This window comes from Erinaceus europaeus, chromosome 16, assembly GCF_950295315.1.
Source record: "Erinaceus europaeus chromosome 16, mEriEur2.1, whole genome shotgun sequence".
Lineage (NCBI taxonomy): Eukaryota > Metazoa > Chordata > Mammalia > Eulipotyphla > Erinaceidae > Erinaceus > Erinaceus europaeus.
Genome location: NC_080177.1, coordinates 4,974,252 through 4,990,413, shown reverse-complemented (window position 1 = coordinate 4,990,413; position 16,162 = coordinate 4,974,252). Strand labels below are relative to the sequence as shown.

Genomic DNA, 16,162 nt, shown 5'->3' with positions numbered 1-16,162 from the left:
CTTCAGTGGGCCAGGTGTGCAGTGGGTCACCAGCCAGGCCATGCGGGGTTGGGGTGGGGGCTGGGGGTGAGGATGGGGGCAGGGCCCCAAGCAAAGGCCACCCATGCCCTTGTAAAAAGCGCACCTGCCATCACGTCCATGCAAACGGCAAAACTGGCCTGTGTCCTTGCCCACCTGTTTGTCAGCCTTCCAGAAACTGAGGGGGCAGCCCTGCTTTGGGGCAGCTGGGACCCTGCCCAGCTATCGGCCCCCAGCCCTGAGCAGTGCACCCTGCCCAGAGGTACCAGCTGACCCTGTGCTGCGCGGCCAGCTGTGCTGGGCCTGGGAGCCTCTGCTAAAAGGAGACCCAGGCGCAGGGCAAGGCGGCCCCTGACCGCCCCCAGCCCGGCAGAGACAGCAGCCTCACTGACCTGGGGGGGGGGGGTCTCCAGCCCAGATAGAGGGGCCCGGGGCGGAGTCTGCCAGCCACCACCAGGACAGGAAGCTCTTGGCCTTCGGCGACAGCCGGCAGCCACAGGGCTGCCCCCAGCAACAGTTGTTCTCCAAAAATAGACGCCACTCCTCGACCATATATGTCCAGGGCTGCAGGGAGAGGCCGGCCACCATGCACCTCACGCAGCTCAACCGCGAGTGCCTGCTGCACCTCTTCTCCTTCCTGGATGCCGACAGCAGGAGCAGCCTGGCCGCCACCTGCCCACAGCTGCGCGCCGTGTTCGAGGACCCGGCGCTCTGGTCGTGCCTGCACTTCCGCTCGGCGGCCGAGCTGGCCAGGGCCCACTTCGTGCTGGGCCCCGCACTGCGCAGCCTGGCCGTGTGCTGGCCGCCCAGCCGTGTGCGGGGCTGCGGCGTGGAGGACTGGCTCAAGAGCGCCCTGCAACGCAGCATCTGCAGCCGCCACGAGAGCCTGGTCAGCGACCTCCTGCGCCGCGTGTGCGCCAGGTAGGCGGCCGGGGCCTGGGGGGGTGTGCACAGGTGGCGGGGACAAGGACGGGGCCTGGGGACGGGGGGGGGGGTGGGGGGGGACAAGGATGGGGCCTGGAGATGGGGGGACAGGGACGGGGCCTGGAGATGGGGGGACAAGGATGGAGCCTGGGGAGGGGGGGACAAGGATGGGGCCTGGAGATGGGGGGACAGGGACGGGGCCTGGAGGTGGGACAAGGATGGGGCCTGGGGACGGGGGGACAAGGACGGGGCCTGGGGACGGGGGGACAAGGACGGGGCCTGGGGACGGGGGCCACCGGGACGGGGACAGGGTGGAGCCCAGGCAGCGGGGACAAGGACCAAGGACGGGGCCGGGCTCCTGACAGCAGGTGGAAGGCCCCATGGCCCAGGGAGCACAAGGTGCTGGGCAGAGGGCCGTCCTCCCTCTCAGGCACCTTCACTGACCCTCAGCTGGGAGTTTGTGGGTTTTTTGTTTTGTTTTTTTGCTTTTAAATGTTACTGAAAGCTGCGGAGAGGCAGCCGGGGCAGAGGGAGAGTCTGGGGAGCCAGAGCACCAGCCCTCCGCGCCGCCTGCCTTTCACTTGAGCCCACCCACCGGGTGCCATGGGGTAGAGGCCACCCCCTTCCAGCAAGTGCCCGAGGGCCCCTTAAATTCAAAGACGCCGGGCAGGGGAGAGGAGACAGCATAATGGCTGTGCAGACAGACTGTCAAGCCTGAGGCTCCAAAGACCCAGGTTCAGTCCCCTGCAACACCATAAACCAGAGCTGAGCAGTGTTCCGGTAACAAAATAAAATAAAATAAAATAAAATAAAAGACACCCAGTCCTTCGGGGGTGAGTCTCCAGCACCCCAAGCCCGGCAGGCCTGCAGGTGGGAGCGGAGGGGACGGGCCGTGTGCCGGGTTCGAGGCTGGGATCAGACCAGGAGAAGGTGCGGGGGGAGGGCAGCCATCCGCTTCGGTTCCGTTTCTGCGGGGCCGCTGTGGCCGCTCCCCTGCCGGGCTCCGGTCCCTCCTCCCGCACCTGCGGCATCACCGCTCCGGGCGGCCACTTCTTGTCTGTTCTTGGATTTGCTAGGACAGAACTTCAGACGGGAAGGGGAGACGGAGGGAGACAGACACACACCCGCAGCCCCGCCTCACCGCTTGTGAAGCTTCCCGTGCCGCCGGTGCGGAGCAGGGGCTCGAACCCAAGCCCTTGGGCAGGGGGGCGTGTGCGCACCGGCCTCGGCGACTGTTCAGCTGGGGGGGGGGGGGGGCGACACACCAGAAGCGCTCCGCCGCCCCGCGCCTGCATGCGGTTCCAGGGCTTGAACCCGGGGCACCACAGTAAGGTGTGTGCTCCGCCCACTGAGCTCCCTCCAGGGAGACTGTCGGGACAAGGGGCTTGGTGGCCGGGCCTGCGTCCCCAGATCTGCTGCTGGGGGGGGGGGGGCTGTCACTGCTCCAGGCTGACCGATAGACAGACAGACAGGCAGACAGCCCCAGGGCTGGAGCAGCCAGCGCCGACCCCGGCCCCCAGCTCCCCGGCCCAGGCCGCCCCTCAGCGCCCGCTCCCGCCCCCGCCCGCAGGTGCCCCAACCTGACGACGCTGACGCTGGCGGGGTGCGGCCACGTGACTGACGACTGCCTGACGGGCGTGCTGCTCCGCTGCCCGCGCCTGCGCACTCTGCGCCTGGAGAACTGCGCGCGCGTCACCAACCGCACGCTGGCGGCCGCGGCGGCGCACGGGCACGCGCTCAGCACGCTACACGTCGACTTCTGCCGCAACGTCAGCGCCGCCGGTCTACGTCAGCTGCGCGACGCGCGCCCGCACCTGCGGCTGAGCGCCGACCGCAGCGCCGAGATGGCGCCCGACCTGCCGCCCGAGCCCGCGCCCCGCCGCCGCGCGCCCCGCTAGCGCCGCCCCGGCCCCCCGAGCGCCCGGCACGCCCCCGAGCCGCCCGCCCGCCACCCCGGCCCTCCGAGCTCGCAGGGTCACCGCCGCCCCCGCGCCCTACGCCAGCCCTCGCCGCAGGCACAGCGGAGGCCCCACGGCCACGTTACCTGGCGGCCGGGCTTCGTGCGCGCGGTCTGGGGCACAAGGCAGGTCCGCCGCGCCGCCCCCGAGCCCGGTGTCCCTGCCCGCGAGCGCGGGGCCCGCGGTGGGCTGCAGGTGGCCCCGCCCCGGCCTGACTCCCGGCCCCGGGATCTCGGCGGCGTGCTGGGGTCGCCGTGCCGGGACTGAGCGCAGAGCAGCCTCGGCCGACCCGGCTACCCGGAGCTTCCCGCCCGCTCCCCGCTCCCCGCGCCCCGCTCCCCGCGCCCCGCGCCCCGCGCCCCAGCGGCAGCCGCCACCTTCTCCCCAGAGATCGCGGCGACCGCGAAGCAGAGCACCAAGCGCATCCCCGCCGCGCCCTCTGCCCGCCTGTTTCACCGGCCTGCGTCCTTACTGTTAAATAAATGATTCTGACGTGGGGGGCCGGGAGGTGGCTCGCTGTTAGTGCGGCCCCGGGTTCAAGCCCCAACAGCACATGTGGGAGTACCGTGGAGGAAACTGGGAGGGTGGGCCGCGCTGCCAGCCGCGACAGGTGGGGGAGGGGGGGGCCCGACTAGCCCCTCAGCCAAGCATTAAAGGGCCGGGACCTGCTGCCACCCACCCCAGCCCCGGCCCTCGGAGGCCCAGTAACAGCCAAAGCCTCCTTCAGACAAAACTAAGTTGTCCCCGTGCTCAACACCACCGGACACTGGGCAGGGAAGCAAGCACGGCACATTCCGCGTCCGGTTTCTCGTCTCTCACGGCCGACACGTGGCCGCCCCCGGCACGGCTCCTCCGAGCCGCCGGCAGCGCTGACCCTGGAAGCTCTCCCGGGGCCACACCGGGGCGCCCCTGGCAAGCGAGTGGCTCAGGCACCCGGCGCTGGGTGCTTCCTGGCCTGCACAAGCCCCCAGCACCCATCACTCACAGCCATGACAGCTGTTCTGTCACTTCACAGAAGTCGCTCCCACCGGTGATGGCCACCTTCTGTGAGCACTGCCCACTGGGCTGCCCTCTCTGCCCGCAGAGGCTGTGAGCTTGTAAACTTTTTTCCTTTAAAGACCTTCCTATTATGAAGGAGAGAATGAGAGGAGGAGAATGGGGCCAGGGACTGAAGTTTTGCCCTCTGGGGCCCCAGGCACTGGAGGAGGTGCTGTAAGGCTGAGCTGCAGTTCCCCCTGGCCTCGCAGAGCAGGTCTGTTCCCGAAAAGCACGTCGTGCTTCAGGCTGCCGGCCCCCCCTGCTCCATGGGGCCAAGCAAACGGCTTTTCCCACCGGGAGGAAGGCAGGAAGGTCTGTGAGTCAACAAGCCATCGGAAGGGCCCACTGAGCGTGAGGCCCCGTGCAGAGCCCTGGCCCCACATGGAAGCGCCATGGGTGACAGAGTGCTGTGGTGTCTTCCCACCCTCTCCTCTGAAATAAGAAGGAAAAAGCTGGGTTAGCGCCTGTGTGCCTTCCGGTGGGAGGCCAACCTGGACTCTGAGCTAGAAGTCTGACTGGGGGTAACACACGCAGCCCATGATCCGATTCCTGAATCAGTTTTATTTCTCTGCATTAGGAACTCTGCACAGGCAATGCAAATTAAAACAAAATAAATATATGAATACTCATGTAAAACTGTCCTTTCTAATGAACAATTATACACAATGTACAACTCCATGTTCACTGGGTGCGTTTACAAAAAAAAAAAAAAAAGGTGTGTCATTCCCAACTAAATGCATCAAAATGGCTCCATGCAAACTTATCAAAGTGACCAAAACATGGGAGGAAAAAACCTGACTGAGTGCTTTGTCTCTTTTTGGTACGATCACAGAAAAGAAAATCAAAACATCTAATTTCTCGGTTACACTTAGAGGAACTGAGTGTGGCCAGTCTCTAATACCAGTTTATGTTGCTAAGACATCTACGCAGTTACCACGAGTGTCAGCGCGGACGCGGGGCGGCCAGGCGTCAGTAGTCGGTGTCGGAGCCCTCAGTGTTGTCCACGTTCCTTGAGAGCATGTAGTTGTCCATGTCGATGGAGCGGCAGTTGTTGATGGCGTAGCGCAGGCGCTCAGCCATGACCAGCTGGCTGGAGTAGGGGGGCAGCCGCAGCTGGAAGAAGCAAGTCTGTGAGGTAGGCAGACTGTCGTAGGGCTGTGGAGAGAGAGCCAGAGGGTCACGGGGTTGCCTGCAGAGGAGAGGCAGGCCGGGCCGAGGCGGGGCGCTGCAGGGGCAGGACCAGCAGAGGACCCTGGATTCCCTGGGAGCACAGTCCCACGGAGCAAGTTTCCTTGGACGCGGGGCCCCGGGGGGCAAAGGTCACAAAGGAACCCGGCCGGAGCCCACGCGAGCCTTTGCCAAGCTCAGCTGCACACCAGAAGCTCCAGAGCTTCAGTGCCCTGCCTGCACCCACAGAACTGTCGTCACCCGAGTTCTCCGATGTCTCTGAACTAGGTTTCCCCTCCTCCTGCCTTTCCTTCCTTGTGTCTGTTCTTTCCCTTTCCTTTCCATCCGGCACGTGACTTTACTGTTCCTGGGCAGATGGAGAGACCAGGCAGAGAGAGAGAACCACCCAGATGTGATGTGGGAGCTTCCTAGTCAGGGCACCCCACTTCCTCTGGGGCCTGAGTGGGGTCCCCCCGGGGTGGGGTGCGGGCCCTGAGGGGGGTCAGCCTTTGCTTCTGAGTCCGGAGATGCCTGGCGTGACGCCTCCGCTGTCCTGCCGTGGGGTCTCTGCGACCACCCTGCGGCCGCTGGGGAGGCCTCAGGGACAGACGGGGATGGCCAGCCGCTCTTGGCCCGGACTCACCCGGTCGACCTTCATGATCTGGAAGCGCTGCGAGATGTCGGCGGTGTTGGCGGGCAGGCGCGAGCGGCCCGACACGAAGCGCATGAAGAGCACGCGCTCCTCGTTGGAGAAGCCGTCCAGCGTGAGCCAGAACCACTGGACCAGCTGGTGCTGCTCGTCCACCTCGCGGTAGCGCACCACCTTCTTGAGCACGTCCACCGAGATCTCGGGCATGCCGCACACCATCTGCTCCAGCTGCCGCGCCGTCAGCAGGGACAGCAGCGGCACCGGCACGATCCACGACATGCCCTCCCGGACGGCGGCCACCTGCTCGGGAGACGGGGCGCTCAGCACGGGGCGGGGGCGGGTGCTCCCCCAAGGTCCATAGCCACCCCCCCCAGGAGCTCAGTGACCACGTGTGTACCACTCTGGCACATGCCGTGCTGGGGATCAAACCCGGGACCTTGTGGGGAGACAGCACACAGGCTCTCGTGCCTGAGGCTCCCAGGTCGCAGGCTCAATCCCCTGCACCACCGGCCACAAACTAAAGCTGAGCAGGGCTCTGGGGAAAGCAGTTTCAAACCTGGCTACCCAGGGATACAATACTTTATCCATTACGCCACCTTCTCGGCCATCACTTTTTATTTTTATTTTATTGCCACCAAGGTTTATCATTGGGGCTTGGTGCTGGCACTGCAAATTCATTGCTCCCAGTGGACATTTTATTTCTATTCTTATTCAACAGGGCAGAGAGAAACAGAGGGAAGGGGGGACAGGGAGAGACACCTGCAGACTTGCTTCACCACTTGTGAAGTTTCGCCCCTGCAGGTGGGGAGTGGGGGCTCAAACCAGGTCCTTGCACTTAACTGTGTGCTGAACTGGCTGCACCACTGCCCGGCCCCCATAATTACTTCCTTGAGGAGAAAGAGGGACAGACACCCCAGCACTCACTCCACTCGTCCATGGACCTCTGCCGGTACTGATCACAGTGCTCCTCTAAGGTGCCAGGGCTTGAACCCAGGGTATCACACAAAGCAAGACTATTTGTTTTTTTTTAATTTTTTAAAAAATATTTATTCCCTTTTTGTTGCCCTTGTTTTATTGTTGTAGTTATTGTTGATGTCATTGTTGTTGGATAGGACAGAGAGAAATGGAGAGAGGAGGGGAAGGCAGAGAGGGGGAGAGAAAGACAGAAACCTGCAGACCTGCTTCACTGCCTGTGAAGCGACTCCCCTGCAGGTGGGGAGCCGGGGGCTCGAACCGGGATCCTTACGCCGGACCTTGCGCTTTGTGCCACCTGTGCTTAACCCGCTGCGCTACCGCCAGACTCCCAGCAAGACTCTTTGGATGAGCTCTCTCCTGGCCTTGCCTGTGGGACTTGTTCAGTCCTGGATTCCAGGTCAAGTCAATACTCTTGGCCATTGGCGCCCTGCCCACAGCCAGCCCCATTCCTGTTCCTCACCACACAGACCCTCAGGGAATCTGACTTGTCATTAGGGGGCGGCTCAGCGACAATATGGCCACTTCGACTGTTTTGTAATTTACATTTTGCTTTTTTGTAGGTTTTTCTTGACCCTTCCCCTCCCTTTGTCTGAGACAGCTGCAGCACTGCTCCACCACTTGTGAAGCTCTTCCCCCTCCCCATCCCCGTGCAGGAGGAGACTGGGGCTTGAATCCTGGTCCTTGTGCATAACACGGTGCACTACCACCTGGCCTCCACATTTTTCTTTTGAAAGTAATCATTCTATTCATAAAAATCATCAATGTTACCCTGAAAAGAAACTTTATAAAATTTAAAAAATCATAAGGAAATTAGAAAGGGAAGTCCCTTTGTAGGAGGAGCAGAAAGGACAGAGAGCTTGGCCAAGAGGCCTGGCCCGAGCCCAGCGTCAACGTTCACTTTTCTCATCTGTGCCTGAGGCCCCTCGCTGTCATGCACAGGACTTCGATGAGATGAGATGAGATGAGATGGGACAGGAGGGGCTGTGTGCGGGCTGGGGGACCGGCTATCCAGGCTGATCGACACCAACAAAGTGTCAGTGTAGGAACACGAGTGTGTGTGTGTGTGTGTGTGTGTGTGTGTGTGTGTGTGTGTGTGTGTGTGTGTGTCTCAGATGAACAGGACGGAAAAGCAGGGAAGAGGCAGGGACTGAGGTCTGCCTGAGAGCTGCGGCCCATTCAGAACTGAACTGAGGCCTAGATTCAGTGAGGAGACCCAGAGAGACGGTCTGTGCACACACATATGCGCGTATCAGCCCATAAACCCCACAGGCTGAACATATGCAGTTAACCCGTTAGCTCTCACTTGGAGCAAATCCTAACACACGTGTCTTCTCACCTGCCGGTCCATCTCGTGAAGCCGGTAGTCAATGGCCCTCTCTACATACTCCTTCCTGTTGGAAAACGTGAGCGGGATACTGTTTCCACCAGGGATTATGGGGACCATTTTGCCATCAGCGCTCTGGCCAACAAAAGAATCAAGAGGAATCATCTGAGAAAAGAAGGACAAAGAGTTCCATCACATGGCAGAATCCACGGCCGAAAGGGTGTTGTAAATACAGCCAACCGTTCATCGATGGCTAAGCACTAAAAACAAGGCAAGCGAGGCAGGCAGTGCTCTGACTTGCTGGACCCCACGCCAGATGTGCTGAGCTCTGGGGACCCCAGGCTCGCCTCCCTCTACCTCGGTCCCAGTTCTCCACTTTCACGAGGAGGAGTGATCTCAGCTGCTGCCCATCTGCAGCTGGCCCGGGAAGACTAGTGGGCGGCCGCAGGACCCGGATGCCTGCTCTACCTCATGGAAACTGTCCTCGGTGATCCCACTGTCTTCAATGTGAAGAATGCTGTTGAGGGTCTGCACGTAGAGCAGATCCACCTCCTCCAGGTCTTCCAGCGTGAGCGGGACGCAGCACAGCTGCTTCCACACCAGGGGGGCCAAGTGGAGGTCCAGAGGCTTCTTTGTGCGGATGGCGACCCCCATCAAGATCCCCAAGAACTTAAACTGCATCAAGTGTTCATCAAGGCAGGCAGAGGGGTTAAACAGGAACCTGCAGGGCGAAAGAGGACATTTCAAATGCAGCCATCCGGCCATGTGTCTGCAGCAGGAAAACTTGCCTAAACCCACCCAGCCAGCAAGGTCAGTGAATCAAACACAAAACTCAGCCCTGCGGCTATTCAAGTCTCATTTGAGGGAGCCCAGGGCCTGTTTTCAACTGAACAGCACAGGGGCGGACGTTGAATCAGTTCTGGGAGAACCACAGGAGAGCAGGCAGGTGATCTGCTAAACCCTAAGCCACCAGCTCTAGGAGCCTCTACTTCTTAAAATTAGTTATCATTTAAAATCCAGGAAGCAGGGTCCAGAATCAAAAACTTTTATAAAGATGGTATAAAGGGGTAAAGTATAATTTCCCAATCCATAATGCTATGAGCCGACAGCATCTCAGCCCTTCATCAGAGCCTGGCGCAGGCAACTTCTGGAGAGGAAGCCAGACCCCAAGATCAAATCCGAGTCTCCTCCTCTCTTCTGTATCGGCACTGAGTCAGACCCATCATAACTGCTGAGTCCTAAAGTAAGTGCCTCAGCTTCCTTGTCTGTGAAAGGGGACAGATGACGGTCCACTCGTTGGGGAGGGACAGGACGGGGGCTGAGTGGGGTGATGTATGTACAGCTCGTGGAGCGGTGTCGACACTCAGTAACCGTGGGCCACCACCGACTCTGTCACCACCATCACGACAGCCACCCCCACGGCGGACACTCGGCAAACGCTGGCTCCTGCTCACCTGTCTCTGTTGTAACCCACTTCTGCAGTGGCATTGGGGGAGGGTATAAGAAGGTCAACGATGCCAGTTTCAAGTTCCTGCAACAGAAAAGAAAAAATAAGGAAAACCACAAGTGTGGAGAGTTCGAGTCAAGTGCGTCGAGAGAGCAAACCAGTTACATTCAAGACCTCACTGGAAGACATGCTTTGAGGCGTGTGCTTTTTCTTTCTATCTCTGTGATCATTATTCTTCTGGCTGTCACTCGGCATGCTGTCAGGGCGGTCAGGCTTCTCAAGGTGCTGACTTCAATCCCTGACTGCACATGTCTACGCGATCCCTATGGTTTTGTCTCTCTGGCATAAATAAGTAAGAAACACCTTTCAAACATGATGAGGTGGGCAAATTCCTCTCTGAAGGAAACACTCTGCAGCATAAAGAAAAGGGCCAGTCAGTTCTGGGCTGAAACTGGGATATGTTTTCCAGAGTACAGAGACTCCGCAGCCAAGAGTTATTTTTGTCACAACTGCTTAAAAAAAATCCCAACACTGGTTAGAGCTGGGAGGGTCAGAGTTGATCCAGAAGTGAAGCTGTTGCTACAAATCTTAAAAAAAAAAAAAAAAAAAATCACTGGGGGACCAGGTGGTGGCGCACCTGGTTGAGCACACATGCTATAATGCACAAGGACCTGGGTTCAAGCCTCCAGTCCCTACCTGCAGGGGGAAAGCTTTGCAAGTGGTGAAGCAGTACTGCAGGTGTCTCTCTGTCTCTCTCCATCTCTACCTCTCCCTACTCTCTAGATTTCTGGCTGCCTCTACCCAATAAATAAATAAAGATAATAAAAAAAATTTTTTTTTTAAATCACTGGTCCAGATTCTCTTAAGACTATTTCTTTTGGGGGCGGGGATAGACAGCATAGTGGTTATGCAAAGAGACTCTCAGGTCTGAGGCTCCAAAGTCCCAGGTTCAATCTCCAGCACCACCACAAGCCAGAGCTGAGCAGTGCTCTGGGAAAAACAAAAGAAAACAGACAAAAAGACCTTTCATTCAAGGCTAAGGAGACAGCATAACTGTTATGCAAAAAGCTGCCCTGTGTGAAGCTCCAAAGTCCCAGCTCCCATCCCCTCCACCACTATAAACCAGAGCTGAGCAGTGCTTTGGTATCTATCTATTTATCTATCAATCATTATCTATCTATCTATCAATCATTATCTATCATCTATCTAACTATCATCTATCACCTATCTATCATCTATCTATCACCTATCTATCATCTATCTATTATCTATCATCTTTCCATCATCTATCTATCATCTATCATCTATCTATTATCTATCATCTTTCTATCATCTATCTATCATCTATCTATTATCTATCTATCTATCTAATTAAAATGGAACAAATGCTTTTTTGTCCCTTATTACCACCATGGTTGTCGCTGGGACTCAGTGCCAGTCCTAGGAACCCACCCTGTCACTGATCTTTTTTTCCTTCCTATTTTACATGATAGGGCAGGAAAAAAAAACTGATGGGAGGAGGGGTAGGCAAGATAGATACCTGTAGCACTGCTTTACCACTTGTGAAGCTTTCTTTCCCTGCAGGTGGGGAGCCAGGGCTCAAACCCGGATCTTTCTGCATGGTATTGTGTGGGTTCGACCAGGGGCACCACCCTCGCCCCCAAAATGAAACAAATGATATACATTCAAAACAAAACAAAAACACTAGCTTTTCTAATTCCTCTGGAATCATCAGTTCTGTTGTGCTCCACAAGTGTCAGGCTAACTCAGAAATGGGTCGTGTCGCTGTCCTGCCAGTCAGACCCCAGCAGATGGGAAGACGTGGGCAGACTGGCATTTAGCCGGTAAGGCGTCTGTCTGTGCTTCACCGGCACCTCACGGTTAGCAGGGCTCTCAAACCCTCAGTAGCACTCTTGCTCCCTCTGGAAAAGCCTCACAGATGCACCACTGGGCACAACTCCACGGCCACCACCTGGGAGGACGGCTCAGCAGGGCCTGCGGCACGCGCGTACCTGGCACATCTCCGTGATGGTGTCATCGAACACGCCCCCTGCGTCATCGGCTCCTTCACCCACCAGTTTGACCTTCCATGCTCGGGAGGGCAGGCGGAGGTCTGACGCGTTCAGTTTCACGACTTGTCTCGCAATCTGGACGAAGATGGGCTTACACTTTCGTCCCCTTGAAACGAAAGGGAAAACAGAATGAAATAACCCCCAGAGCATGTGTGAATAACTCCCCCTCTGTGAAGGAGCAGTGAGCTTAACAGCCCAACAGGGGCTCGGCCCACTGCGGCCCCACAAATGCAGGTGCTGCCACTGTCCTGTGTGCTCAGAGCAGAAGCTGAAGCTCAGACACAAGCCAGGAGTAATGTTCCTCTCAGGAAACAGCGAGTGAGTGTAACGGACAGGAGCGTGTGCTAACCTGGTTGATATCCTCTTCACAGTGATCTGAGGCCCGTAGTTTTTGCCTTGCACCATGGTCTTCCCTATGGAGCGCACCATCGGGAGGGTGTAGACTCTTGGGGCTAACAGAGGCCGAAGCTGCCCCTGCACAATGCCCCATGTGCCGGCGTTGTAGTGAGACGTGCTGCTCTGTAACAGGAAGGACACGTGCAAGGCTTAGGAGGCAGGACACCCCTCGCCGCTAGAACACAGCTCCTTGGGAAATGCCTCAACAGCAGCAGCTGTGTGCCAGTGACTAGTCCCAGTGGCTCAAGAGTTTCCTCTGGTGAGAGATGTGGTCCAGGAGCCCCTCATTCTGTCTGTGGAGATAACCCCACCAGCACCATCTCTTTCTTTCCAGTTTCCCTCTCCACACTGAGGTCATGCCACTGAACAGTTTCCCGCTGCTTTGCTTCACTTTATGTCAGAAACATTTCTCCCTCCGAATAGGCACAGCTGGTTAGCTTCCACTCTCTAGTGTGCTGTGGCCTGGCTGGCTTTCTCTTTCTCCTAATGATCAGGTCAGGTCTCTCTCCTGGGCCCCACGACTGGCAAATTTGTGTCTGACAGTTTTGCAAACTGCTCCCTGTTTTGGTAGGTGTGCCCTCCACTCACCAAACATAGCCTGCCTGCTTGCTTCTAAATCCCAGTCACGTTTACCTGACCAGCCCCACCTCTGTCCACAGGACCCAGAACACTTGTTTGAAAGGCCACATAACAGCCTTGGCCATGGTGATCTTAGCTTTGTGTGCTTCTGTTTTTAAATCACACACTTTGCAGAAAACGCCTGCCTGCCCACTCATGCTTCCCAGAGCTCTGGGCAAACCGAAGCAAGCACGCAAGCACACACACACGCACATGCACACGTGCGCGCGCTCCTGGCACTGTGTTCATCGGCACAATGCCAGCATCTGGGCAGCCCCCCAACCAGAATTGCTGCCCTTGCTGCATTCGTGAGTGCTGAGTGTGCAGAAGGGTTGAGAGAAAGGCCTGAGGACTGGGGAGCGTGTCACAGGCCCGCTGCCCCCTTGGCACATTACCTGGTTGTTGGGGCTCAGGTTCAGAAGCCTCCAGGAGGAGTACATGAGGTCAGAGAAGTGGTACAGCAGTCGCAGCCGGGCCCTGGCCGTGTGGATGCTCACCTCCCTCAACGCCCCGTACTGCGGGGGCACGGCGTCGGGCAGGCCCAGCTGCAGGGGCACCGACACGCCTGTGCAGAGAGCGGACGAGACAGAAGACACGCTGCGTTAGCAAAAGCGCAGAGACTGACATACTTGAATATCATACCCGTTCCCACCTTGTTGACGCCAGAATTGCTTTTCTGTCTTTGCTTTATCATGTAGCAGCTCCTTTATTTATTAGTTCATCTCCGTTTGTTAACACACTGCTCATTTTTGAGCGTTACTTTTTTTTTTTAACCAAAGTACTGCTCAGCTCTGGCTTACGATGGTGCAGATTGAACCTCGGACTTTGGGGCCTTAGGCATGAGAATTTCTTTGCATAACCATTATGCAAACCACCCCCTTACTTTTACTTATCATGATGGAAAACGTTTTTTTTTTTTTTTTACTATGGGGCTTAGCTCAACAAAAACAAACAAAAAAAAACCCAACAACAAAGCCCCACAAATTTGCTTTTTGAGATTCAGTAGTTGTCAGCTCAGCAGTACTGTGCGTGCATGGATCCTGGGTTCAAGACTTAAAGGAGGAAGGAAAGACACGAGATTTATGGGGCTCAATCCAGATGTTTGACTGCTATAAATAAAAGCTTGCCTTTATGTGCCTGGCGCTAGTTTAAGAGCTCAACCTGAACTGGCTCATTTACCCCAAAAGGCGGTATCCTTACCCTCCATTCACAGACAAGGACACTGAGTCACAGAGTAGAGCTACCCAGCTAGTGGGGAACGGGGGGCCAGGATTCAACCGGGCAGTGTGGCTCCAGAGTCAAGTGTGCTCAGCAGATGTCTGGAGGCAGAGGGCCCAGGGCGCCTGAACTGGTGCAGAGTGGGCAGCGCTGTGCATTCTGGGCCCTGTGAGCAACTCATCTCCTGCCTTGTGGAATCCCTCGGCAGCCCTGCTGTGCTCTCGGAGGGTATCTGAGAGAAAAGCGGCCTCGGCAAGCAGTTTTTTCCAAAGACTCCCATGACTGAGAAGCAGACAGGTTGGCCAGAGGGAGGCGAAGGCTGCTACAAGGAGACCCTAGAGCTTCAGGCACCAGAGGGCTTGAGGGGCTGAAAGAGGTGCAGCCTGAAGATGAAGATTTGTTTTTTATATATTTTTTTAAAAAATCTTTACTTATTTATTAGATAGAAAACAGCAGCAGTTGGGAGTCGGGCAGTAGCGCAGTGGATTAAGTGCACCTGCACAAAGCACAAGGACCGGCGTAGGGATCTCAGTTCGAGCCCACGACTCCCCACCTATAGGGGAGTTGCATCACAGGCAGTGAAGCGGGTCTGCAAGTGTCTTCCCCTCCTCTCTACATTTCTCTCTGTCCTGTACAATGACAACAATAATAACTACTACAACAATGAAAAACAAGAGCAACAAAAGGAAAAATAAATAAATATAAAAAAATTAAAAAACCAGCAGCAATTGAGAGGGAAGGGGAAATACAGAGACGGAGACACCTGCAGCCCTGCTTCACCACTTGTAGCCTCCCCTGCAGGTGGGGACGGGGGGCTTGAACCCGGGTCTGTGCACACTATAATGTGTGCCCCAAGATGAGGAATTTTCTAAGACTGGTGACAAAGGCCTCACTCAAGGTGACACAGCCAAGCAAGGTGAGTCCAAGGCTGGGTGCTGGGTACCGTAGACATGAATGTCTCTCTCAGATCTGTTTACAGACCTGTAAGAATTTCATAATACATGGAACAAGACAACACAAAGGTAAAGTAGCTTATCAGTCTTGTTACATGCTAGGTTGGCACAGCAGTGATTTATTTATTTATTTATTTATTTTTATTGCTGTACCAGTGCACAGGCCTCATGCTTTGAATGGTTAACGGAAGTGAAGAATCTGACAAGTGGTCTCAGGGTTCCTCTCTGTCTCACACAGAAAAGTAGAGGAAGAGAGAGCTCAAGTATCACTTTGGCACATATGATGCCAGGGATCAAAACTTTTTTTTCCTAATATTTATTTATTTACTCCCTTTTGCTGCCCTTGTTGTTTTACTGTTGTAGTTATTATTGCTGTTGTTATTGATGTTGTCGTCATTAAGATAGGATAGAGAGTGGAGGGAAAGACAGAGAGGGGGAGAGAAAGATAGACACCTGCAGACCTGTTTCACCGCTTGTGAAGCGACTCCCCTGCAGGTGGGGAGCCGGGGACTTGAACCGGGATCCTTATGCTGGTCCTTGTGCTTTGCGTCACGTGAGCTTAACTCGCTGTGCTACTGCCCGACTCCCAGGACCCTATGTTTAAGGATTAACATTTTGTTCACTGCACTACTTCCTAGGCTGCATTTCTGGAAATCTCTGTTTCCCTGTACACTGTTTCTCCCTACACCCCTCTCACAGAGAGAGGAATAGGAAGGAAGACGAAAGATACCGCAGCACTGAAGCTTCCTTCAATAAAGGGGCTGGCCGGGTTTGAACCTGGGTCACACACGTGGCAAAGCAACTCACTCTGCTGGCCCAGTCTCAAGGCTTTTCATTTTTTTATTTCTAATATCAGACTTTAGAAAGGAAGGAAGGAAGGAAGGAAGGAAGGAAGGAAGGGAGAAAGAAAGAAAGCTGGTGAGTCAGCTCACTTGTAAGGGTGTCTACTCTGCTGTGTGCATGACCCACGTTTGGACCCAGACCCCAATGAGCTGGGGAAAGCTTCTACGCTGAGTTCCTTTATCTCTCTTGCTCTGTCTTTCATATGAACAAGATGGGGTGGGGAGACAGCATAATAACTAGACAAAAGACTTGTGTGCCTGAGGCTCTGAAGGACCAGGGTCAGTCCCCAGGAAGAGGATAAGCAAGAGTAAATAAATATGGGTGGGGGGGAGAGAGAAGAAGAAGGAAGAGGAAGAGGACAGAAAGAAAGTAAAAGAAAAGAAAGGAGGAAGAACAAGAAGTCAGCCCAGAGCAGTGAAGGCCCAGCAAGCACTAAAGTTCTAAGAGCGCCGCCCTGTGGCTTGACTAGGTGAGCTGCTACCTGCTGCGGGAGCTTGGCATCTGTGTGCGAAGGTCGGCTGGTTTGGGAATGTGGGAACGGTGGAACAGAGCCTCAAACTTA

At 56.2% G+C, this 16,162-nt stretch overlaps 2 protein-coding genes across 2 annotated transcripts in view; one reads left to right on the top strand and one right to left on the bottom strand.

Annotated features, from left to right (window-relative positions):
* The first annotated feature begins 393 nt into the window (after window positions 1-393).
* On the top strand, window positions 394-4,574 carry FBXL22 (F-box and leucine rich repeat protein 22). The gene is made up of 2 exons (XM_060174359.1): window positions 394-939; window positions 2,513-4,574. Exons 1-2 carry the CDS (start codon window positions 605-607, stop codon window positions 2,838-2,840), a joined length of 663 nt encoding a protein of 220 aa, XP_060030342.1. The 5' UTR covers window positions 394-604; the 3' UTR covers window positions 2,841-4,574.
* The window catches only part of HERC1 (HECT and RLD domain containing E3 ubiquitin protein ligase family member 1), a 172,628-nt gene continuing 160,945 nt past the window's right edge, over window positions 4,480-16,162 (bottom strand). Inside the window, exons 70-77 of the mRNA XM_060175709.1 lie at window positions 12,982-13,151; window positions 11,922-12,091; window positions 11,513-11,678; window positions 9,508-9,584; window positions 8,522-8,774; window positions 8,066-8,218; window positions 5,749-6,054; window positions 4,480-5,093 (exon numbers count right to left, since the gene is read on the bottom strand). Of these exons, the coding sequence (XP_060031692.1) occupies window positions 4,908-5,093; window positions 5,749-6,054; window positions 8,066-8,218; window positions 8,522-8,774; window positions 9,508-9,584; window positions 11,513-11,678; window positions 11,922-12,091; window positions 12,982-13,151 (1,481 nt within the window). The 3' untranslated portion in view covers window positions 4,480-4,907. The remainder of the gene's footprint in view (window positions 5,094-5,748; window positions 6,055-8,065; window positions 8,219-8,521; window positions 8,775-9,507; window positions 9,585-11,512; window positions 11,679-11,921; window positions 12,092-12,981; window positions 13,152-16,162) is intronic.